At 41.9% G+C, this 25,634-nt stretch overlaps 1 protein-coding gene across 4 annotated transcripts in view; it reads left to right on the top strand.

Annotated features, from left to right (window-relative positions):
* The window catches only part of ARHGAP10 (Rho GTPase activating protein 10), a 433,763-nt gene that overhangs the window by 246,173 nt on the left and 161,956 nt on the right, over window positions 1-25,634 (top strand). For all 4 annotated transcript variants that reach the window (XM_077477009.1, XM_077477008.1, XM_077477011.1 and 1 more), the window contains 3 exons: window positions 111-185; window positions 13,182-13,269; window positions 19,193-19,251. In XM_077477009.1, coding sequence (XP_077333135.1) covers window positions 111-185; window positions 13,182-13,269; window positions 19,193-19,251 — 222 coding nt within the window. The remainder of the gene's footprint in view (window positions 1-110; window positions 186-13,181; window positions 13,270-19,192; window positions 19,252-25,634) is intronic.

The following is a 25,634-nucleotide window of genomic DNA, read 5'->3' on the forward strand; positions in this document are numbered from 1 at the left end:
GGCAGGATTTTGATCTTTTCTCTTGTGCTGGTTTGCAAATGGTGTTGGGGGAAGATATTGTCTACCTGGGCAAATTTTTTTGGGGTAATACTTTCTGTTCTCTCTTGCAGGCATTAATGACCAAGGATTGTACAGGGTTGTGGGGGTGAGTTCAAAGGTCCAGAGACTTCTGAATTTGTTAATGGGTATGCCATCATTTTAATCATTTTTTTGTTGTATACTAGCTAAGCACGCTATAAATAACTTGTCACTTTAATGTTAAGTTATTATATAAAAAGGTATATGACTTTTTTTTTCCCCTTGCATAAATCACATTTGGTCACTTTCTGTGTATTGTACATGTCAGTATGGATATACTGAATAATGAGACATAAGACTACAGGTATAAAGTATTTTAGGTAATGTGTGGCATTTTGTACATTCTCAGTGCAGACTACTTATCAGTGCATGTTATCCATCTTCTAGTAAACTGGTAATCAGCACTTGGATGACCTACATAAAGTGGACTTGCCTTGAGTGAATTGTATCATGTGGCGTGATGGAATGAAAAACAATGTTGGTGTGGATAAATATTGAGAGGGGAACTTTTTTTTTTTGGGTTGTATGTGTGATATATTATACTATGCAGAGCATACAGCTGAAGATAACACACTGCCATAATATTATAATGCTACTATTGTATTGCCATTATCACATGCTATAATGATGGGCTAGATTTTGCACATAACCAATGATTCTGGAGCTTAACAGATATTTTGACAGCTCCCGTAATTGCAATACTCCAGATTGTGATGTATAGCAGTGTTTTGACAAATAAAATTGTGTTGCTTAAGGGGGGTAGATTTTACTAGCGTTAAGTTAAACAATATTTACTGTAAAACCTACCAGGGAATTAGAATGCCTATCTTGTAGAGAGAGGGGTTGGGACTTTGAGTGAGACACACAGCACATAGGGGTTGGTACCTCCATCCCTATTGGTTGCAAAAGAGGAAAAGTTGGGACTTTGAATGAAGTGCGCGCTAAACAGTAGATACCTAAAGAGTGTGGGACACGAGGGATAACTATATGTATTGAGTCGTACAGTAATTCAATGCAAAGTATTGATCAACCTTAACAAAAATGTTGAATTCATGTTTACAAATGTCATACACATATTAAACACCTAATAAAAGATTCAATGCAATCATAAAAAGCTGTAACATGAAAATATAGAATTGGAGCTAATAATATGAGTGAATGAAACATTACAATAAATACAAAATTAGCAAAAAATGCGTGTGTGGATGTCAGGCATACAGCGCATGTTCATGAAATGTTTGCATCTAAAGGCTTGATGCGTTTTGTGGGATTTCCACTCGTCAGGAGCAAGTCCATTGTGTGTAACTATAGAGGATATAAAATAGTATTATGACCTCATAATTGGACAAAAATTGGGGAAAAGTCAGGCTGGAGGACGTTGAGATAAACACACCCAGAAAAAGGTCCCTTCCCTACTTTACGCACACGTTAACTCAAAGGTCAGTATATAGAGCCATGGACAGAAGGTCATCTGGGGATGTCTACCCTGGGAACTGGGAGTGCTTCCCTACAGAGGTTGGGGCACGCATGAAAGAAACTTAGGATAGGTGCAATTCTCCATTTGTGTAAATGGGGGTAGCACAGTCAACATCCCAAAAAGGTGGGCTGTGAAGAAGGTATATGTATATTTTAATGTAGTCACTATGTAAATTATTATATAGCTAGTGCCTTAATACCATAGATGGAGTGACTAATGTTTAGATCCCTTGGAGAGGAGATCTGAAGACCCGATGTGAGGAATTGTGCTACTATACATTATTAGGAGTGATTCAAATGGAAAAATGTTGAGAATTGAAAGTCAAGTGTGTGGTATAACTGGTGTCTAAAGTGAAAAGGAAAAGACAAATAAGGTGCAGCCCATATTGGATTCCAAAATAAGGACATGCGAAAACCAAAAAGGCAACTCTACCGGAAGACTCCCTCATGGAGTGAATGCCGCTGATGTCAAATGTCTGGCATGGGCATGGTGCAAATGTGTGGCAGGGGGCTCTCCCACATCCACCCAAGTGGGAGGAGGAGGAAGGGGAGGGCCCTGTGTATTGCAGTTCCCGGAAGCAGAAATTAACCCAGAGGACGCCGCACATGAGAACCACATATGACCATGACCTAAAGGGCCAGTGACTGTAGAGTCTAAAAAAGTTATAAGGGGCTCACACAATGAATATGTACATTCAATATATTTGTGTGTGTGTGTGTGTGTGTGTGTATATATATGTGTGTGTGTATATATATATATATATATATATATATATATATATATATATATATATATATATATATATATATATATATATATATATAAAATATTAATTTCTATCAGCCTCACTTGTGTGTGGGGTCTGCCTGTGATAATGGCTAATAGGCCTTCATCAGATTTTCAGATTTACCAACTGTAGTCTCTCACCTCCATCCCTGTATCATGCAGAGATAGGCCCCTTTCACACGGGATGGATCAGTGATGATCCGCTTGCTCAGCGGGGATCGCTCCGTTGTCCCCGCTGAGCCGGTGGATAACAGGGTGGTCCCGGCACACTGTGCAGGGACCGCCCTGTCAGCTCTCCGCTCTGCAGATGGATAGAAAAATAGGATTTTCCTCCGTCTTCATAATCGGACAATAACGGAGGCGGGCAGACACCCGCTATCCCATAGGGATGCATGTATGTCCGTATTTCATCCGCAAACGGATGGATGAAATACAGACATACGGTCCGCATGTGTGAAAGGGGCCATAGGGGTTGGGATTTTGAGTGAGATGCACAGCGCATGGGGTCTGGCGCCTCCATCCCTATTGGAATGCCCATCTTAACCCCCTTCCGTGGGCACTTGTGGTTAGGTACCACACATACTAGGGTGCAGAGTCCTCATCTTATGCATGCATTTGCAAATGTGTGCAGACTAAACCCCTGCGTTTAACGCATACTGTTAGACAAGTGTCTGCGGGCTGGTTGGTAAATTAAGCTTGTTTTTTACCCTTGGATTTATCTTTTGGACTTGTTTATACTTGCTTATAGCCAGCTATAGATGGGAGCAACTGTTATGTTAAGATTGGGCAATCAGCATTTTCTTCTGGGATGAATATTTTTATTGAGAGATGATATCCGGTATAAATTCCTCACCAGTACTTTTATAACAGTACAGAACAATCATTGGAACTTGGGCTAGTGATGAGAAATATGACATTCTTTATATGCATCTAGTTTGCGTAATACTGTATTTTGTTCCCATATTTACATGTAATCAATGATTGCTTTTAAATGTAAAAACTTAGACCAGATATAAATAATCTTTAAAGCGGGAGTCCACCGGGACTCCGCGTTTTTTTTTTTTTTTTTTTTAAAGCCAGCAGCTACAAATACTGCAGCTGCTGACTTTTAAAATAGTGACACTTACCTGTCCAGCTCGCCCGCGATGTCGGCACCCGAAGCCGATCTCTAGATCGACACTCGAGTGCTGCCGCCACCATCTTGGGTATGGGAATCAGGAAATGGAGCCTTTCGGCTTCATTTCCCGGTTCCCTACTGCGCATGCGCGAGCCGCGCTGCGCAATGAGGACGGTCCCCGCTGCCTCTGGGATCTGTGTGTTTCCCAGCAGGCAGCGGGGCACTTGCGGAAAGGGGCGTAATGTACGCCCCTTTCCGCAGAGAGCTAGCCCGGAAGTGGGTGCAGTTACCTGGATTATCCAGGTAACTGCACCCCCCTCCCCCCTGAAAGGTGGCAATTGTGGCGCCGGAGGGGGGGAGGAATCCGATGAGCGGAAGGTCCATTTTAGGGTGGACCTCCGCTTTAACATGTGTTTCCACTTTTTGCAGCCAACTTGGGACAATACATACTTTACATTTGTTACATGTCCCCATTCACATAGCATTACTTGAATTGAAATTAAAAAGAAAAAAATTTCAGCTTACCTTATTTAGATGTTCCTTTTTCGGCTAATTCTAGCAGTGTCATTTCCTACTTCGTTTTCTTTGTATATGAGGGGGCTGGGGAGCTGTGTTTGCTGTAATTTAACCCTGTCTGTACTGTACCGACAGATATCTCATAAGTTATAAACTAGGCTCTATCTGCCCTAACAAAGGGCTAAGCCATGGATGCCCATGTAGTTCTGCAACAGCTGGAGGGCCACAGGTTGCCTACCCATGGGCTAAACTAAACATTTAGAAAGGGTTGTATGTTAATGAAAAGTGGATTCAGCCACTCCCCAGACTTTCTATTGGGATAAATAACAGTGACTTTCTTGAGAAACCCTTGCGGTCAGCCATGACATTTTCCCCTAATGCCGCGTGCACACGACCGGACTTTTCGAGGGACTAGGTCCGACGGTCTTTCCGACTGACTTTCCGAATGAATGGACTTGGCCACACACAATCACACCAAAGTCCGATGGATTCGAACGTGATGACATACGACCGGACTAGAATAAGGAAGTTCATAGCCAATAGCTGCCCTAGCGTCGGTTTTTGTCCGTCGGACTAGCATACGCACAAACAGATTTCTCTGTCCGGCGGAGTTCTGGTGGAAAAATTTAAAACATGTTCTATTTCCAAAGTCTGCTGGATTTTTGGCAAGCAAAGGTCCGATGGAGCCCACACACGATTGAATTGTCCGACAGACTCGTTCCGTCGGACCTTTGCTGTCAAAAAGTCCGGTCGTGTTTGCGCGGCATTAGAGACATCTAAAAGGTAAGAGTGGAGTTTTGCCCCTTTTGACTGATCCTTGCCCCCTTCCCCACACACACACCCATCCTTAAAACTGAGTGCAATGCAGTTTTCATTTAAAAAGAAATACACTTCGCAGTAATTGCTTGCTCCCTTTCTTGTATGTCTTCTACAGTCTGTTAGGCCGCGTACACACGCGCGGACTGTTGGCCCAACTTTGTCCGTCCAACAGTTTGAGCGAACAGTCCGCTCAAACTTAGCATGGACGGACATGGCCACACACGACGAACGAACAGTTTGCTGAAACCGTGCGCGATGACGTGAACGGCACGTACGACGGGACGCAAAATACGACGTCCTATACACTGCATTATAACTTTCGGCTTGAAAATCCTTTCTGAGCATGCGCGGAACTTATTTTGACGAACAAGCCTACACACGGGTGGACTGTTCGTTGAAACAAGGTTTCAGCGGACAGTTTTTCGGAATTTCCGTAAAACCTTGTCCGTCCAACTGTCCGCTGAAACTGTCCGCTGAAAGCCCACACACGAGCGGACTGTCCGCCCAAACACTGTTCAGCGGACAAGGTTGGGCCAACAGTCCGCGCGTGTGTACGCGGCCTTAGTCTTACCCACCTTCAGCAGGAATAAAGTGGTTTTTTTTTGTTTTGTTTTTTAACTTTATTGGTGGGCAGGGCACAAGCACTGTATAAGATATGTCATGGTTTGTTATTGAACAATAAAAAATTGGGACAGATCTCATAAAGTGCATGTGTGAGATCAGATAAGATCTCCTTTATAGGCACTGGTGGTGGAACCTCCCCAGGGAGGGGGGCAGCTGTAGGGCCCTAGGTGTATCACCATAAACGATTGACAACCAGAAAGTGTCAGAAAAAAGTAAAACAAATGAAATAAATAATCTTTGTACAAATGACTGACATGTTTAGGGATGTACAGACAGAGTTGCATACACAATGTTTTTTGGAGGTAGAGTTCTGCTTTAGGAGATTGCAGTATGTATTACCATATTAATTTATTAAATACTAGGTTACATTTTGTTAGTGGTTTTTGATGTTGGAATAAAGGGTCTGTTTTACCTGCTGCCATATGATTTAGATTTATGTATGTTACTATTTAAACTTCAGCCAATACAATAACATTTGACTGTTGATTGGGTAAATCACTATATTGCCACAGAGCTAGAGATACATAAATCTGGTGTGTCCTAAACTATGTATTGTCAGAGCCGGCCTGACTTTGAGGCATTCATTGGTATTCTGAGAAGCTTGTTTGAAGCAGGCGGTGCTCCAGGTCCATGCATGCTCCATCTGTGCTGATAACACAGTGTTCTTTGGCACGGGAGACTAGAGGAAACCAGTGAGTGAATTCATTTCATTACCCTGGACATTATGAGAATGACAAATTGTTTGTATATCATACGCTGCAATCAATTCAGAACTGCAGATAAAAGTCCTCATGCAATTGTTTTAAAAACTCACTTGACTTGTAATGATTAAACATCAGCATTAGACCTTGTCTATTATTAATAGCTGTGCTTGTCTAAAATCAACATTAATTTATGTTTCTTTTCATTATATTTAAAGTATAAATAAGTTAATTAAAAAAAATCATATAATGTAAGTTTAATACAATGGCTATACAAGGATACTTGTGTATGTATATGTGTGTGCGTGTTTGTGTGAGTGTGTATATATGTATGTAATGTGTGTGTAATGTGTGTGTGTGTATATATGTGTGTGTGTATGTATGTGTGTATATATATATATATATATATATATATATATATATATATAATCTATCCTTTCTATATTTTTTTTTTTTTTTCTAAAGTGTGGTTTAGATTTTAAATTAAACCATGGACAGCTTCAAACAGCAATTAATTAAAGATATGAAATAGAAATTTTAATTAATGATTCAATAATGCTTAAAGATTATGTGAAATTTTAGTGATTCCCATTGCATATAAATTTTAAAGCTTCTCACTGGAATAAAGATGTCCCTGCTCTCACACTTCCTCACTCACTTGTATCTGATCGCTATGTTCAAAAAAAAAAAAAAAAAAAGAATGCCCCTTATTACTTGCCTTACACCGTGACCCTTCAATCCTGAGTCACCTCTCCTCCATCTTCCAGGTTGGTTTTATCCCAGAATGTGACTTTGAAATATTACCTGGTGATACTGCCATAAAGATGCTTCCTGTTATAGGGTGTAAATGTTCTTTTCCAACAATGGTCACCCCAGTTTTGCTGCTGCGTTGTCACTCTGTCACATAGGGTTTTGATGGAGACCAGTGGCCCTTTCAACCAGATTACATTTGATAGACAGTAGAGCAGCACAATTAATCATTAAAAAAATTGCGATCTCTATTCACCCCCCCACAATCTCTGTTGCAGAGTTTGCTAATTCTTTCATATAACAAGTGTAGAGACTTTATCTGCTCACTCAGCTGTCAAAAGAAAACAACCAGGCAGTCTGTCAAGTTTTAAACTTGAAATATTGTAACTAACTCTTCCTTCTTGGATCAAAGGGATGTAAACTTCTGTGTAAAAAATAAATAAAAAATCCAGGCAGTCTGCCAAGTTTTTAAACAACGTGTAAATAGAGGAAGTTCAACCACTTAAAGTCTAAATCTTTTTCTGACACTTGTTAAGTTAAAATCAATATTTTTTGCTAGAAAATTACTTGGAACCCCCAAACATTTTATATATTTTAGCAGAGACCCTAGGGAATAAAATGTCAATTGCTGCAATATTTTATGTCACACTGTATTTGCACAGCGGTCTTTCAAACGCAATTTTTAAAGTTAGCCCATTTTATTTATTTTTTTTTTTTGTTTTAATGTGAAAGTAGTTAACCCGCGAGAATCATGATCTATATTCTAAGCAAAAAAATCGTGATTCTCATTTTAGCCAGAATCGTGCAGTTCTAATAGACAGTGCTTTAACAAACTAAGTATTATTCAATTAGTATTAACATCTACTTTAGACATATTGATGGGATGTTTGTGTAGCTGCCCATTGCCCCACCAGCATGTCCTCTTCTGTGTAGTATTTCTCGATATTGGGGATTACATTTGTCTGTCACAGCATTGCATTAGCCTGGAGAAGCAGAAGCTAAAACAAAAAAAAAAAAAAGTTAAGTGTCATGTACTGCTAAGTAAAATGTCACCTCTAAAAGGAGCTCTCACAAAGCACAACCCCCTTTAGAGAAGCCTCAGATGGAATCTGATTTTTAGAATCCTGAAATATTCCTAGGTATCAAAGGTTTGGCTTTATTGCCTCGGATCCAGCATGTGGCCCAGAAACCCAGATAGGGCAGCTTCTGTTGGAGGCAATTTAACACAGATATAAAAAAAATAGAAAACCCTTTTTGCTCATGATTTTGGCCCAGTGAATTTGAACAGTGATACAAATTTAAAGCCAAGCAAGATCTAGACTGTTGTATAGCAAGCATCCCAAATTTTAAACTAGATAGGATGACATTGACTATGGCTTTAATATTAGCTAGATTTCTTCTTCCCCCTGTTTTGAAAACATGTACTTTTTTTATTTGATGCTGTTGAGGGGTAATAAATAAAGTGCAAGTTAAGACAAGAAGACACTGATTTAGTGAATACTCCTTACACTTCTTCCTATGTCTGGCAGGCACTTGCTCTATAATGTGGCAGGTAAATAATTGATAAACCTTCCACATTGACGCCGTGCCGTATAAAATGGCAATGTTGAAAGAGGACAGTGACTTGCTTTTACCTGTCTAGCAGATTTTATTTCTGTGTAAACGAACAATGACCAATTTACAAAAAAAAATCTCCTTTGTGTACTTTGTACTTTATTCTCGTTAGGTTTTTTCCACTGTTACATCAATTACACATGCGCTCAGATAACTGCCTACTGGCCTGAAATACTGTCTGTTGATCTACATTACATGGTATTTAAAGAGAACCAGCCACAAGTGAGATATGAGTATTCAGGGATGCTGAGAGATATAAGACAACATTGCTGGCTATTGCATTCCCGCAGTTGTGACAATATCCAAACAGTGCCTGCGTCTGACTGGTTGTAGGTTCTGTTTGGCTGAGAACTTTCCACCTGGCTCCTTTTACAAAAGTCAAATAAAAAAATTGACTTTGGCAGAGATGCACGGTGCTGACAAGGCTACCCACGGAACAAATTTTAGCGGATTCAGCGGGAAAATTCCAAAATTTGATCCATATTTGGCCTTCCCTGCCTAAAGAGAACAGTAGATTCTGGCAGTTAAAGTGAAACTTAAGGTGCTATAGTTACTGCCTCCAGGTACCTCAACAACACTGGGATCTTCTCCCCGGGTGCATCTCAATTGGCTGGTGTGGGTTGATATAACTTCTGCACACAAGATTTAGTCATTCTGGCACACAGGAATCATGCTGGCATGGTAAGATGAGCCCGCATGCACAGCTCCATTTATATTCTGTAAAAATGTAGTTTTACTTTATTGCAGAAGAGGCTGTTTGCTTGCAGTCAATTCTAAAAAGCCCTCTGCTTTAAGAGAGACTGGCCATCTGATGTCGGACAAGTACTGCTCTGCTAATTGCCTAAAATTGTGCTGTTAATTAAAGCTGCCTAATACATGCTTATTACAGTATCACATAACCCATAACAGAGCCCAGTAAAGTGTATGTAAACTTGAATAATTAAAGTGGTTGTAAACTCTCCCCCACAAATTTGTCCTGTGTGAATCGGCATAAAAAACCCTAATGAACACTGCTTGTAGATATCTCCTTACTTGCTTAGTATTGTTATCCTTTTTGTTCTTTAGAATGACGCCACTGAGCATGCCCATATCTCCCAAGATTTACGGCACACTGTGTGCTTGTCTATCTATTATCATAACTTCCAACGGCACAACACTGAAATCCCACAAGACTGCATAATCACTCGGCTTCCTCCTAAACCCCATGTGACATCACATGGAGTAGAAAAAAAGGCATCAGACAGCATTACTGCAGTTTTATCAGCTAGCTGATAAAACTGACATAGGCAAACACTAGACAATCGGCACAAGTAAATACTATGAAATAAAACAAGTCAGCTATGGACAGGGAAGCAGGGTTGCCATAGAAACGTTGGATTGAGAAGGAGGCTTGGTTAACAAGTGCTCAATGTAAGGGTGGATATACACTCTACTGTGGACTCAGTAAACAATACTTAAGATGGTGCTGCCCAACCCCTGGAAACAAGTTTTTACAGTTTCTTTAAACAGTAAGTCATTTTGCTATTTGGGCTGGATTACAGTGGCTATAGTTTAATAATTACTTATCATAATGGACTAAATGAAAAGAGGCATCAGAGTGGGAGAGTTTACTTCCTCTTTAGCGTTCATTATTTCTTCTATTTTGATCTAATATTTATACTGTTCTAACAAAGGATATGACAAAATCCTTTAACCCCCCTAGCGGTAATCCCGAGTCTGGCTCGGGTTGGGATTTCACTAACAGGAGCGGTAACCCCGAGCCAGACTCAGGATCACATCGCTGGATGCAGGGGAGGACACAGGGAGAGTTACTTACCTTGTCCCCTGGATCCAGAGATGTCCCACGCGCTGTGTTATCGAGCCGTCCTCCGCTCAATTCACAGTGCCGAGTGCCGCTGAGCTCCGTTCCCTGCGACGTTACGGCGCACGGGAGCGGAGAACGGCAGCAAATTCAAAAAAGTAAAAAGACACAAAACACACACAGCACTGTAATCTTACAGATTACAGTACTGTATAAAAAATAAAAATACACACCCCCCTTTGTCCCTAGTGGTCTGTGCAGTGCCCTACATGCACTTTTATATTATGAATACTGTTTTTTCTGCCTGGAATTTGGAGATTGTCCATAGCAACCAAAACGTGTCCCTTTTTCAGTGTGTTAGGATTTGATTACATTATTGAATAATTTTTATTATTCTTTATCATACCCGGGATGTCTGCTAGACTCTGGTTTGAACAGATTTAAGAGAGTTATTCCTAAGAATTACAGGATTACAAAATAAAACGCCAAATTTCCATGCAAAATAATTGTACCGCGTTCAGCACCTAAAACCAGACTGAATCATACCGCCAGGGAGGCTACTATACCAAATGGATTTGGTATGGATCCTTCTAAAATGGCAAATAATTGGATAAAATATTGTGGATCTTAAAATAATGGAAGTCTGATGTGTATAGTCTCCAGTTGCAGATTTCCTTATGATCATCATCTATTACAATTGAAAGTCTCATACGGGCCCCTCCTTTTATAGGCCCACTCTGCAATGTTGTTTATATGAAAGATAAACATTTTCTCCAATTGGGTGGAATCACTTTGATGCAGAAACCAAGATGCAATTTCTTTCAAAAAGGTCCTACGTGGGGTATAGTCCACATAACATCTTGATGGAGGTTTTACTCCCTTGACTAACATTTTATCACATGCATGCTATTTTGTTTTTCTTTGTTGTTTTTTTTTTTTTTTTTAGGGTGTCACCCCATTTTATAGCTATGTATAGCTACTCTTTGGCCAAAGTGTTTTTATACTATGGAGTTGATTTACTTAAACTGGAGAGTGCAAAATCTGTTGCAGCTGTGCATGGTAGACACTCGGCTTCTAAAGCTGGCCATACACCATACAATTTTCTTATTCAATTTCCTTTAGCTTTACCTTCCTCTGTGTAGTACAAGGTCCTGTCTGATTGCACACAAATTGAAAGTGTTTAGATTTGACCTCATATTATATGGTTTTGGTAAATCTAAAGGAAATCTATAGAAGAAAATTGAATAATGTATGGCCAGCATAACTTCAGCTTGTTCAATTAAGCTTTGAGAAAAAAAACTCATTGGTTTCTATGTAGAGCTCCACCAGTTTTTGCACTTACCAGTTTTAGTAAATCAACCCCAAGATGTTGTGGTGTTTTTGTTCAAATTTTTCAATAAAAGTACAATTTACTTAAGTGTGTGTGTGTGTATATATATTTTATGTGAACTATCAATGGGCAGATGCAAATATAGCATTAGGCCCCTTTCATACTGAGGTGCTTTGCAGGCGCTAGAGTGCTAAAAATAGCACCTGCAAAGTGCCCTCCAACAGCCGCTGCTGTCTCTCCAGTGTGAAAGCATGAGGCCTTTTACACTGGAGCGGTGCGCTTGCAGGACGCTGAAAAATGTCCTGCAAGCCACATCTTTGGAGCACTGTAGGAGCGGTGTATTTCCCATTAAAAACAATGGGCAGCACTCCAAACCCGCCTGCGGCCGTTTTTAACCCTTTTTCGGATGCTAGCGGGGGTTAAAACTGCCCCGCTAGCTGCCGAAAAGCGCCGCTAAAACGACGGTAAAGAGCCGCTAAATATAGCGCCGCTTTACCGCCAGCGCGTCCAGCGCCTCAGTGTGAAAGTAGCCTTATTGCTTAACCTATTTTGTTGGTGGATGTTGGAGTTTAAGCAAGGATTTTTGCCTTCAGTCATATAGACCATATAGTCAACTCCTCCACATTTAAGGTTGAATTTTTCATGGTTGGGGCTTTTAGGATTTATTGCCTTTCTTTAAAATCCCAAATGCCAAAAAATACCCATGGAGGCTGGGTTCACACCAGTGCGTATTGGATGTGGATTTCCTCCACATCCAATTTGCATGACAGGAGATTGTGACCGGGTCTCTATGGAGCTGGTTCACACATCTGCAGGGCGGCTTGCACAGGAGTCTATGCATCTTTGGCTCAATTTCAGGGCTGAATTCAGGCAAAATTTTGGGCCTGATTCATCCCTAAAAAACAGGGACGCACCGGACCCCTGCTGTGAGCCGCATCCATCTGCAGTGTGAGCCCAGCCTTATAAATGATTTAAAGTACCTAAAGTGACACTCATGTCTGTGCTGCAGTGGAACCATCCAGTATGCTGCAGAAAAATGCAGCATATCTGCAATTTTTCTGCACTGCATAAAACTCCAGAATTATGGTTTGTGTGGGACACATATAGAACAGTTGTTTCTATGTAACTTTGAGGTGTTTGATGTTTGTTCAGTGCCAAAAATGCTAGTCGTGATGCATAGTCGGAACAAGCCCTAAATATAAATGAAATTGATCAGTAAGCCTGCATAAAATATAATTTATCACTAAATGTTCAGATTCCTTACATATAAGAACTGGTCAAAACAGGACATTGACATCCATCCCCCCGACACCAATGCCCCCTCCCCCCCACCGGTGTCAATCTCACCTTTATTGTGAACAATGCATTCCCTGTTTGGCTGTTTGAACAGTTGTTGAGGGGTACTTTAGTGGTTGATCTGCAAAATATTTATATTAAATAAAATGGCAAAAAATGTAATTTAATGAAAGCTACTGTAGTATTTCAGAAAATAATATGCACATTCTGAGCAATACATTACACTTGCTTTTAATGTTTCACCACCATATTTTTGATATGTTCTTTTGGAGATGTGAAAGCTGGATGCGATGTTGACTTAAGTGCAGCTGGAGAGTGGGAAGTCAAGACCATCACAAGTGCTTTGAAGCTGTATTTAAGGTTAGTTAAAGTTCCTATGGTGATTTCCTTAAAATCTAACACTGTCCTCTAACCAGTGTGTATTAATGAAACCAAGATGATAATTGCAGGAATTTTTGAATTTTAGATTTTGTTTCAGACTCATTCTGTGTTTTACAATTGGCCATAGATGTGTGAATATGATGGAGTGAAACCCTGTAGAATCCTAATTAGCCAAACATGCACATCTGCATTATAGCAGAACATGGCAGATAGAACATGTACAAAAGCCCATGGTAACCCATCGTAATCCAGTGGCCTTTCACTGCCAAACAAAAACACTGACTCATTACAGCTTTAACAATGGCTTACATCAGTCTTGTACCTAAAGCAGAGGTGCCCAACCAGTGGCCCACGGAGCCCTCTGATGTGGCCCGTGACCTCCTGCTCTGGGATGGCGGGTTGGCAAGCCCAGATTGTGGGTTGCCAACCCGCCATCCCAGAGAATCAGTGTTGTGAATAAATCCACTGATAGAGCTTCTGTTAAAAAAAAAAAAAAAAAAGCCACTGGTAGAGGAAGCAAGTGGCTGCACAGCTGCATAAGCCGATACTTCCTGTATAGCACCAACTCCTATCACAGGTGGAGTGACACCAAATGTGATCTGCCTGGGACAACAGCCATCGATACCTGCATTTAAAACTGTGTTATTAAAGGTAAGTTTATTACTTAAATCACAGTGTATATATGGGCATATCTGTTCTGCGGTGGTTACTGGGCTGCTTTCAAATTGATCTGCAGGTGCAGCGCAGACCACTTGCGAGTTATCTACACTGAGGCATAGACTTCTGTTATTACCTGTAAGTTTAATGCACTTTTTGAAAGTTCACCACACCCGCAGGATATAATAGAAGTCTGTGGCAAAGTACAGCTAACCTGCAGGAAAGCCACAGGTGAACTTGTCTGCACCCTCTGTGTGGGTAAACCACAGTGCATCAGTGTGAAAACAGCCTTAGGCCCCATTGACACCATTGTTCTGACCCTCTGTTCACCTCTATTGAGCCGCAGATGTAAACGGACTTGTGGCCGTTTACACCCCACTTACCTCCACTCCGATCCGTCCCCTTCCATCTGGGGCAGATGGGATCCGAGGGCCCATAGAGTAGAGTGGGTTGTATCCGTGTTGGTTCTGCATATGCACAGTGGACATGGAACTGTCACCCTTTTGCTCCACTCATTGTGGCCCGTGACCGGTTACCAAGTCTCTTAAGTGGCCCTCGCTCTTAAAAAAAAGTTGGGCACCCCTGACCTAAAGGAAGGCTCCACATTACTACCATATTTGTCCCATACATGGGGCGATTACTGTGTGACATCTCAAGTCGCATCTGAAATGCACTAGTTTGAGCCAGGCCTTAGCTGATAACTAAGCAAACCAAAATACGATGTCAATTGTTCATTGTTTTGAAACCGTTGATCTTTAAAATAAAATGATTGCATCATGTAAATTAAATTAAAGTATATAAATATAATATCATGCATTGTTGTATCTGGTAATTGTATTTTTTCTCTATTTCACACATGTAGACCCAGCTGTTTAGCAAAAAATGTCTACCAGGGGTGCTTGCAATAGTCGCATTTAAACTATTTAAACACATTAGCAAAGGCGTATCCTTTCATAAATGGGTACATTTAGGCTTAATGGTTTTGGCCTCTAAAAAAAGAAATGATTGCTGCATCTATTCAAGCAAGCAGTGTTAAAGTTTTTTGTAAAAAGATTTTTTATTTTTTTTTTACTTGCTACCCATGCCAATTCTTATATTGCTCTTATTCGTGTAAACAATTATCAATTTTTATTGCTAGAAAATTACTTGGAACTCCCAAACATATTTTTTAAGCAGAGTCACTAGAGTGTAAAATCGGTGGGTGTTGCAATTTGTCACGTGGTATTTGTGCAGTGGTTTATCAAATACAGATTTTACAAAAATGTACAAAAAATATACACTTTAAAGAGGGATTTCACTGAAAAAAAAAATATTAAAAGCCAGCAGCTATAAATACTACAGCTGCTGACTTTTAATAAATGGACACTCACCTGTCCCAGGGTCCAGCGATGTCGGCAGCCAAGGCCGATCGATCGCTCGGCTCTCAGCTGCTGCCGCCGCCATTCTAGGTGAGGGAATCAGGAAGTGAAGCGTTGTGGCTTCACTTCCCGGTTCCCTACTGTGCATGCGCGAGTCGCGCAGCGCACTAGAAATGGTCTGCGCTGTCTCTGGGACCCGTGTGTGTCCCAGCAGACAGCGTGGTGGGACAGGAAGAGGCATAGACTCCCGTGGGAGTCTATGCTCGGAAGTGGGTGAAAATACCTGTCTTAGACAGGTATCTGCACCCCCCTCCCCCCTGAAAGGTGTCAAATGTGACACCGGAGGGGGGGAGGGTTCCGATGAGCGGAAGTTCCACTTTAGGGTGGAACCCCGCTTTAATGAATTTTAGACAGCACAAACAGTTGATGTGATGCTGAGTAAATGGATTACTAACATCACACTTTAAAATTGTGTACGCTTGTGGAACGGCACCAAACTACTATGCCTAAAAATCTCCATAGGCGAAGCTTTGAAAGATTACCAGTTTAGAGTTATACAGGAGGTCTGGCGCTAGAATTCTTGCTCTCGCTCTGATGTTCGTGGCGATACCTTGGTGTGTTGAGATCACCATGTACATATGTGTACAGGACCTATGTGCGTGTTCCGATTTGCACAGGTGCCCCTGTGGGGGTCTCAGCCAGTTCCCCTATTAGGGGTCCATTGGTGCCCCCTGTGCGGGGTATCCGAATGCGCCCCAGTGTGGGGTCTCGGCAGGTGCTCCTTGTGCGGAGCCTGGGTCAGCAACCCCTGTGCGGGGCCTTAGTCGATGTCCCCCATGTGGGACCTCGGTGATGCCCCTGTGCGGGGCCTAAGGTGGCGGAGGTCTCAGTCAGTGCCCCCCTGTGTTTTGTGTTTTCACAGGTGGCGCTTGGACATCTAGGCTAGTAAATGGCGCCCTCCCCTGCCTCATCGGTCTTGACTGATCCCACGTCTGGCTCTGCTGTCGTTGATGTGCCCCACATTGCAGGGTTGGTGGCCACACTCCCTGTCCTTTCAGTTGGTGAGCTTGTCCCCTGGTCTCACACTCCCTGGTGCATACTCTTAATCAAGGGGTTCAACATCTGCTTCCACCGGTGTAATAGCTTTTACCACGGTGGGAGCTACTCTTGGTGCGTTCGGTTCTACAGGAGCCTCCCGTTGGAAATATTCGGGAGGTTCCTCTGCTTGCGCTGTTCCAGAAGGTGGCTTTTTTGGTTGCTATCACCTCTGCTCCTACAGTGTCGGAACTGTAGGCGTTACCATGTCATACGTGATGAGGTGGTTCTTTGCCCTTGTCCGGGGTTCCCTCCTCTGATTCCTTTTGACTAAGGACGTTGTATTGCCTTCCCTGTGTCACAGGTCAAAATGTTCTAAGGGATTTACCTTGCATACCCTGGATGTGGTCGAACGATTCGGTGTATTTGGCAGTCACAGGGCTGTTTCGGAAATCAGAGTCGCTGTGTGTAATCACGGATGTGTCAAAAAAGGGGCTGTCTGCTTTTTCTGCGACCTCTCTAGACAGATCAGACAGAATAGACCACAGTCATTATCTATCATTGGGTTCCTACTTTCCCTGTTATGGCGCATTCTACTTAACTGCTTGTTGCCTCTTTGGCCTTCCTTCATCAGGCAACGGCTGCACTGGTTTGCAAGGCTGCCACTTGGTCGTCGGTGTACACTTTCACTAAATTCTACAGCGTGGATGTGCTGGCATCTGAGGATGCTTCTTTTGGCCGCAAGTTGTAGCAGGCTGCTGTTTAGAGGTTCTATTCCCTCTTGGAGAGGTATTGTTCAGGTTGGGCTCCAGTTTGTTTCTGTGTTGAGCTCCTGTTACCTGGTTGGCTCTTGTGTTAGCCTTGGGATTTTTCGTTGTCCCACCCCTCATGTCTGACACTGCTTTGGGACGTCCCTTTGGTTCTGAATAATGGAGCGCTGTGTCTGTCAATGAACGAATGAGAAAATAGGATTTTTGACTTACCGTAAAATCAGTTTGAGTTTGACAGACTCAGCACCCACCCCTCCTTAGAAGTTTGGATGCTTCTGACACTGCTTGTTACTAAAGTGAAGGCCTATAGCAGAGAGGGGGTTGTATATCACCTATGACTGCCCATTGTCGTTTCCAAGTCTTTTTTATATATTAAATATTATAATTGCATGTATTGACTCCATAGAGTTATGAAAACATGGTAAGATCCTTTTCGCACATGCATGTCCATCAACTAACATCAATAGTTATCAAACGACATGTTAGATAGGATTTTGCATTTTTAAAATGACCCACATCCATTTTTTGCTTTAATTCAAAAAAATGTTCATGACAGTAAAATGTACACAGAACTTAACATTAAAAACAAAGCCTTGAAATACAGTCTACCTATTCAGGATTTGAATCTTTTCATCCAAAAGTATAGTCCAAGCCAATAAATTTGTTGGTATCCTGTTGATTTGACCATCCCCTTTGTTTACCTAGTTGTAAAGCTGAAAAGATATTGTGGTCTCCCACAACGATTTGATATATCAAAAAGTGAATACTACACAGCTCCTTATAGCTACGTTTTTGTTCTGAATCCTGGCTTGCAAGATCTGTTTCTTAATCTGATTTGATATCAGAGTGTAGGACACAGCACACACTTCATAAAGCAGTCTCACTCATAATACGTGTAAGACTATGCAATTCTTTAAAGTAAACTGTAACTTTTCTTACTGGAATATGGCTATAGTGTATTACATAGAACTAGGATAAAGGTAAACTGAGTGGACTTGCTGACAGTTGCTTTGTTTCCAGTGTAATTTAATGAGTTGTGTGAATAGCAAATAAGGAGTATCCTCAACAATAGAGATGGACTCAGGCATGTTCGAAATACCACATGCCCAATTTTGCCAGGAAGCTGACACTGCACAGGCAATCTGACATTTCGCAATCCACTGCTACACAGATTGGTAAATGTCTCGGTGCCTGTGATTAGTGCTGAGCAGTGTCGGCTTCCTGGCGAGATCGGGCATGTGGGATTTCAAACACGCCTAAACCCATCTCTACTCTTAGTCACAATCCCATATTCACAATGCTGATCCAACAAATCACAATCCCATATTCACTATGGTGGTCCAACAAATGACAATCCCATATTCACGATACTCGTCCAACAATTCAAAATTTCACATTTATTATACTGGCTCAGCAATTCACAATTCCACATGCACAATGCTGGTTCAACAAATCACAATCCCACATTTGCATTGCTGGTTCAACAAATTACAATTTTATATTCACAATGATGGTGGTTTAACAAATTACAATCTTATATTCACAATGGTGGTTTAACAAATCACAGTCCCACATTCAACATGCTGGCCCAACAAATCACGATTCCATATTCACCATGCTGGTACAATAAATCACTATTCCACATTCACAATGCTGGTCCAACACAATATAATTTTGCATTCCTTATAGTGACCCATCAGACGTGCATAGCAGATGGCGCTAAAAGCACTCCAATGTGTAATTTTAATACAGTAACTGTCATTTTTATATCGGAAAGGATGCGCAGAATTGTTCAGCTTTTAATAAAGTATATACAGGCCGGTAAATGTGCATTTTTCTCAGGCTACGACATTAATAGTAACATTTTTTTTTATTTATTGTAAAACAAGTCAGCTTTTAAACGAACATTTGTGGTTTATTCAATTTCTTGGACTTCTATAGCATTAAGGTGAATGAGTGCTTCCAGTAAAGTATCTGCTAATTCTCTCCCTGCTAACAATTAAGAGAGTGTTGTATAACTAGTATATATTGGAAAGGCTTGACAGGGTTTGTTTTAACTTTGAGCTGTCCTTGTGTTTTCAGGAGCCTGCCAGAACCACTGATGACATACGAGCTGCATGAAAAATTCATCAATCTTGCCAGTAAATATTCACTTTATTTACTGTTAGTTATCAGCAGTTCTTTGGAAGCTAATTCTAAAGGGGAATTCCAGCTTTAACAATACACGTTTTACAAAATTACAATGGGTAATATACAGTATAATGCTGTGACGAGATGGGAAGATGTATGGTTGTATACTTTTCTCCTCTGTCCAGCTCCATCCATTAGTATGAGTCTTTTCTAAAAGTATTACAGTAAGTAGCTAACATATTTATTCCTGCTGGATCAGATATAACATGATGGTGAGGTTATTATGCTGGTTTATGCTTTGAAGGGTATAGGGTGAAACATTCAGAAATGCATCCTCTCCAAACAGGAATATGTTGACTTTGTCCAAATGCTAATTGCCTGGCTATCAATTACTATCAATTGTTTCAGTCATTTTTGAGTAGCCCTCGGTGTTCTGACCTCAATCTGACTACGATTTCTGCATGTATATTACATACATTTTCTTTCATTTCTTCAATACCAGACACTTTCACCCCCTTCTTGCCCAGGCCAGTTTTCAGATTTCAGCGCTGTAACACTTTTAATGGCAATAAGTTATTCATGCAACACGGTACCCAAATGAAATGTTTTTCATTTTTTTAACCAAGATTGGTTTTGTAGGTATTTAATCACCATTGGGTTTTTTTCATTAAATTTTGGGTTTTGCTGTATAAAAAAAATGCAGAACATTTTCTTAGTCTCGGTTTTAAAATTTTTCTTTTTTTTTTTACATTATTTTTTTTTTTTTTACATACTGTGACCAGAGAAGTATAGTGTCACCATATTGACACCCTACTGCTCTGAGGAGATCGTTTTTTTTTTTCTTTTTACACTGATTGCTTCTTGCTATGATGATCACTATTATAAGCAATACTTTTTTTGAACGGCATCCATTCATGTGCCATTGTGTACAATTGGGATAGCTGTGGTTGACCACAGCTATCACATGGTACAGGTCCGCTGTGATTGGCGTTGTACCATGTGATCACTGTGACTAATCAAAAGATCACAATAGTGCACGATGCATGGCAATGAATGAAGGCTTTTGTGTACAGATGACATGTGATTACTTTGTTTACGACAATCACAAGGTACCAGGGACAGTCCGGTACAACGATCTGTGATGGACACAGCAGATCACAGATTGCGCCGCTGTGTGGCCCCTAGGGTGTGCGCGTCTGGGATGATGTCCTCCCAGGATAATGGTACGCCTGACTTTATTATAATAGGGCAGAAGGTGGGTGAGCTACTGACACACCCTCATGCAGGAAAAATATAAACACTGCAGAAAAAGATAGTTTAACAAACTACATTCTTAGCGATGCACAGTGTTTATCTTTTAATCATCAAGGGAGGGGGGGGGGGTCTAGATAAATGTACAAGTAAAGTAAAAAAAACAGTGCCCACAAATTGCAAAGTATTATAAGCCAAATTACTGTAAATATATTCCAAATAGTCAACAATATAGGCTTTGTTTATAAAAAGTATATCCACCAATTATAAATCATAATTTCAGAGCTTGAATAGATGGGTAATAATGTTGGGTCCTAATTGGATGTTATGAACTGAATATTGTTGATCTTCACATTTGGCTATAATAAAAAGGTGCCTATGTCTGTTGCCTCAAAACTGCAACAAAAGTAACATCAATGCAAAATAAACACTCTAAGACCTGGCCATACATGATTAATTTGTTTTGTTCAACTCTAGCCAACTCTCCTACCCATATGCTTGATGTAGATGGAGGAATCCCTCCTGCTGTGCTATTGTATTCTGACAGTGAGAGAGCCTTCCCCACCATCAGAATACAATGATCATTGTTGCCGCCTATAGCCGACAGCACTGATTGGTCAGGAAAAACCAGACAGGCTTGTTGTACAGATCAACTTCTGTACAATCAGCCTGCCCATACATGTATCAACATTCAGCCGTGTAATGGTCATGCGTACTGGGCACATGAATAGCTGTGTGTGTAGCAGTCATTGTGTTCATGTCACAAGTCTCCCATGCCATTATGTAATTAAAAGGAATAGTCGCAATGACCTTTCCCCCCTCCTTCCTTCAGTTTATACAAGACATAAACTTTTAGCTGATGCTAGGACCTTCTTATAAGATCAGAACAGATGCAGGCCCTCTCATGCCTATTAGCCAAATCTGCTCTTCAGTCTGGAAAACCCTAATAAAAAATGGCTAACTTGCCCACTTGAGTGACTGGAGTTTTAACAGATCTCTGCAGCTTTTTCCCCCCCTATCGTAAATTCCATAGCAATCCACATTCCTGATAGACTGGTTCTTTAGCCAAGACTCTAATGCTCCAGTATATTTCATAACTCATGAAATAGCAAAGCCAGTTAATTTGTAGAAACACCCCTATATTACAGAATATGTGGAACCACTGGCACCCCTTCAATATGACCGATTACAGTAGACATCTGTAATCGGTCATATTGATATGCGCTCCAAAGCAAATTTCACTCTGGACAATAATATACATGCTAGTAGCCTGTAAACGGTTAGGTATTCAGAGGTATGAAAACTTATAGAAAACACTATCTGGGACTTGGCCATAAATGTGGTGACATCCCAGCAACCCCCTCTTAGACTCGATGATTGGTCAGATGGTCTCTGTCAACACCCGCCTTGATGTTAAGAAAAGTGGAATGCAACCATATTTTGGAAGCTCTTGTGTACCATCAAGCGAAGGAAGACCATCAAGTTATGAGAGCCAATCGATCACATTGCTCATTGAATGAAGTGTGCTGAAGCCAGGACATAAAGTATTCTCACCTAAAATCATTTTTTTTGCAAATATTTTATTTGCACCATTTTACCCTTTTTTGTTAACTATATTTTGAAAAGTGTTAAAACTTTCTCTAAATGCATTAAGGCAAACTAAAAGCTTCCCTGTGTCTTGAAGAGGGTTACTATAGTATAACTCTCTGAATATACCTGTCTGTGGTGAGTGACAGTGTGCGTTAGCAGTTTATTCTAAAATCATAGTTGTCATTGCTGTTATGAAGAGTTGATGGGCCCAAAAGCTATCTGGTGGCAGTTAAAAGGGTTAATTGCTTAGTTAACATCCCACTGACAATTGCTCTGTTGGCACTTAGATTGTGGTCCTGTAAGCTTGAGAAACTTTGTGCAGGGTGAGGCTGAGTGTGTCATTGTTGCGTTAGTGTCAGCAAGGTGTGAGGTTGACCAGTTTTTTGTCTCAAGTTGGTGAGAAGGGCAGTGGTCTGGCACCGCTTTTGTCACAGGCTGGTCCCTGCTAAACTGACAAAATCTTGATCCATGTATGGCTGGCCTAAGGAAATAAACAAGAAAGTATGACTTCCTTAACTGACTGTACAACAACTGTACAAATAAGACAAAGGAAGCAATACAAGTCAGTTGTGCTGTTTAACCACTTGCCGACTGCCTCACGCTGATATGTCGGCAGAGTGACACCACTACACAAATGGGGGTACCTGTACGTCCCTCTGTAGAAGCAGGATAGCGGGTGCGCATGCTGCCTGCCATGGGAGCGTGCCCGCGGACTCTGCCTGCAATCGCTTTGAGAGGCAGAATGGGGAACTGCCTATATAAATAAGGCATTGCCCCCCCCCCCCCTTCTGCCTAGTGACATGTGATCGGGAGCAGTGATCTCTTGCATGTTTCAGTAAGCCTATCCCCCCCACAGTTAGAACACACTGAGGAAACATAGTTAACCCCTTGATCACCCCCCTAGTGTTAACCCCTTTCCTGCCAGTGCCATTTTTTCCATTATATGGTGCATTTTTCACCTAGTCTTTCAGGACAGCACCTGGAGAGAGGGCAGCTCCACCCAATTCCCAGGAAAGACTCCAGTCATTCCTTTAAAGCCTGTACACTTCCACCGTGGCCTCAGTTGTAGTGTTTCCTAAGGCCATGGTAGAAGCACTGCAGGGAACCAGGGGTGTGCGGTGCTCTATCCAGGTGGAGGTGAGTTGGGGCATACCGTAGTTGTCATTTTTTTTCTTTGTCTAAGGCTCAGCCCAATACCCCCCCAACAGGTGGGGGGTATTGCGGTGTGTCTCACTTTTTCGAGCCTGTCGAGGGCAGAGGCTTCTGGGGGTCCCGCTCCGATAGACCGGCGGGTGCGGGCTGTCTCCGCTGTGGAGCCTCGAGGTCTGTAGACGCAGAAGTGGGAGGTGGCCACGGCGGTACAAGTTCTGGTTCCCGCAGTATCGAAGGACCAGGAAAGTTCAAAAATAAGAGGCATTTCTCTCTACAAACAGCTACCAGATGGCTGCTGAATACTGGAGGAGGGAGCCAGAGCATCCAGCAGCAATGGCAGGAGCAGGATACACATGCACCAGCCAGACCCAGGTAGGAGAGGCAGGGGGTCTCTATAATACCTGGGCTGTGTTTTTTTTTTTTATATTTCCTTCCCTTCCTCCTCTGTGGGGGGGGGGGGGGGGGTGTCGAGCCTGCCTGACACTGCACAGGTGATTTCTCTGGGCCACTGTCTGTTTAAAGATCTGCTGGCGAGAAGATCTTATGCACAGCTTATTTACCAAGTGTTGGTTTTGTGTTTTTCAGACAAAATCTAAAGAAAAATCTAAGGCTGTTTCCCCTCCCCTTAAAAAACGGTGTGCTTCATGTAAAGCTGCCCTTTGGCAGCTTTACATGAAGGCGTGGACTAAACCGTTGTGCAAAACTTGCATAGCAGATCTGGTCAGAAAGGAAACTTCCACTAAAGAGTCCTCTGTCCAGCCTAGTGAGAGGCTCACTTCTTTCCGGAAGGAATTGGAAGATGTATGTTTCAATCCTTCCGTTCCTATCTGGACAAACGTCCGGAAGCACAGTCAGCAGAGAATTCTCCACCTAGCGCTCATACCTCCTCTACAGCCAGGAGAATGGTTAGTGAGTCTGAGAAGGATGAGAAAAATGAGTCTTCAGGATCAGACAAGGAAAGTGAGGGGAAAAAAAGGTTTCTCCTTTTTCGTTATAGGTCATCTTTTGGTAGAGGACCTTCTAAAGACCATACACACGACCCTAAATATTGAGGAGAAGACCCAATTGTCCCTACATGACTAGATTTATCAGGGTATGGATGAGGTCGAGCATCACATGCTCCCAGTGCATAAAGTGCTGGCAGATTCTATAAAGAGTGAATGGAAGGATCCAGAGAAGGCCCATTTCTTTTCCAGGTCTCTTTAAAATGAGATTTCCCTTTGATGACGATAGCTCGCAAGTTTGGAACTAAACTTGATGCCGCTTTCTCACGGGTTTCTCAAAACACTGATTTAGCTTTTGAAGACATGGGGGTCTTAAAGGACACTATGGACAAAAAAGCTGACTCTGTTGAAAAATGGCATCTACAGCGGTGGCCAGGAATTTAGAACACTGGCTGGAACAACTAAGGGCCATATTGAGGCAGATACCTCTCGCAAAGATTTGTTGGATACTCTGCCAGTCCTACAAAAGGCAGTAGGTTACATGGCGGATGCTTTGGCTGAGTCAGTGAAGATGTCCACAAGATCTTCAGCTTTAATTAGCTCAGCTAGAAGAGCTTTGTGGGTCAAGACCTGGTCAGGGGATTCGGCCTCCAAAACAAAGTTGTGCAGCCTACCCTTCATGGGGGCTCTGGTTTCTTGATGCGGTTCTAAATAGAACAGCGGATAAGAAAAAAAATTCCGGCCAAAAAGGGGACACCTAACAACCTAAATTTTTTTCGTCCTTTTTACCAGACCCAGGACTCAAAGGAAACAGGACAAAAAGGAGGTCACAAAGGGGTCAAGGGAAGTGTGGGGGTTTTCGTCTCCCCCAGTCAACCTGCAAAAACCCGGTTACGGTCTCCCAACTGTGGGGGGGGAGGCTTCAGTCCTTTCTTCCGCAGTGGGAGGTGGGCGACATCCAGTGCGTTTGTTCTCAAGGTAATTTCAGAGGGGTAGACACACTGGAGTTCTCAGAAAGCCCACCGTCTTGTTTTTATGTGACACAGCTCCCCAGAGATCAGGAGAAATCGGTGGCAATGACATCACTCTTGCAGGAGTTCCTTCAATAGAAGGTTATCATCTCAGTACCCCAGGGGGAAGAACTACTAGGGTGTTATTCACATTTTTTCCTTTATAACAAAAAGTCAGGAAAGTTCAGGTTAATACTGAATTTAAAAATCATAAATGGGTCCATCCGATACAAAAAGTTTTGTATGGCCACAGGTTATTCTCTGAGGAAAATCCTTCCATTGGGGTCCTTTCTAGCCTCCATAGATCTAAGGGACACATACCTGCATTTTCCCATAACACCGGCGTCGCAGAGATATCTGCTTCTGGCAATCAGAGCAGGGGGCGTGGTGTCACACTTTCAATTCAGGGCTCTCCGGTTTGGTCTCTCTGCTTCTCCAAGGATCTTC

The sequence above is a fragment of the Lithobates pipiens genome, unplaced genomic scaffold (assembly GCF_037356315.1).
Source record: "Lithobates pipiens isolate NorthernLeopardFrog02 unplaced genomic scaffold, aLitPip1_a1.2 Scaffold_13, whole genome shotgun sequence".
NCBI lineage: Eukaryota > Metazoa > Chordata > Amphibia > Anura > Ranidae > Lithobates > Lithobates pipiens.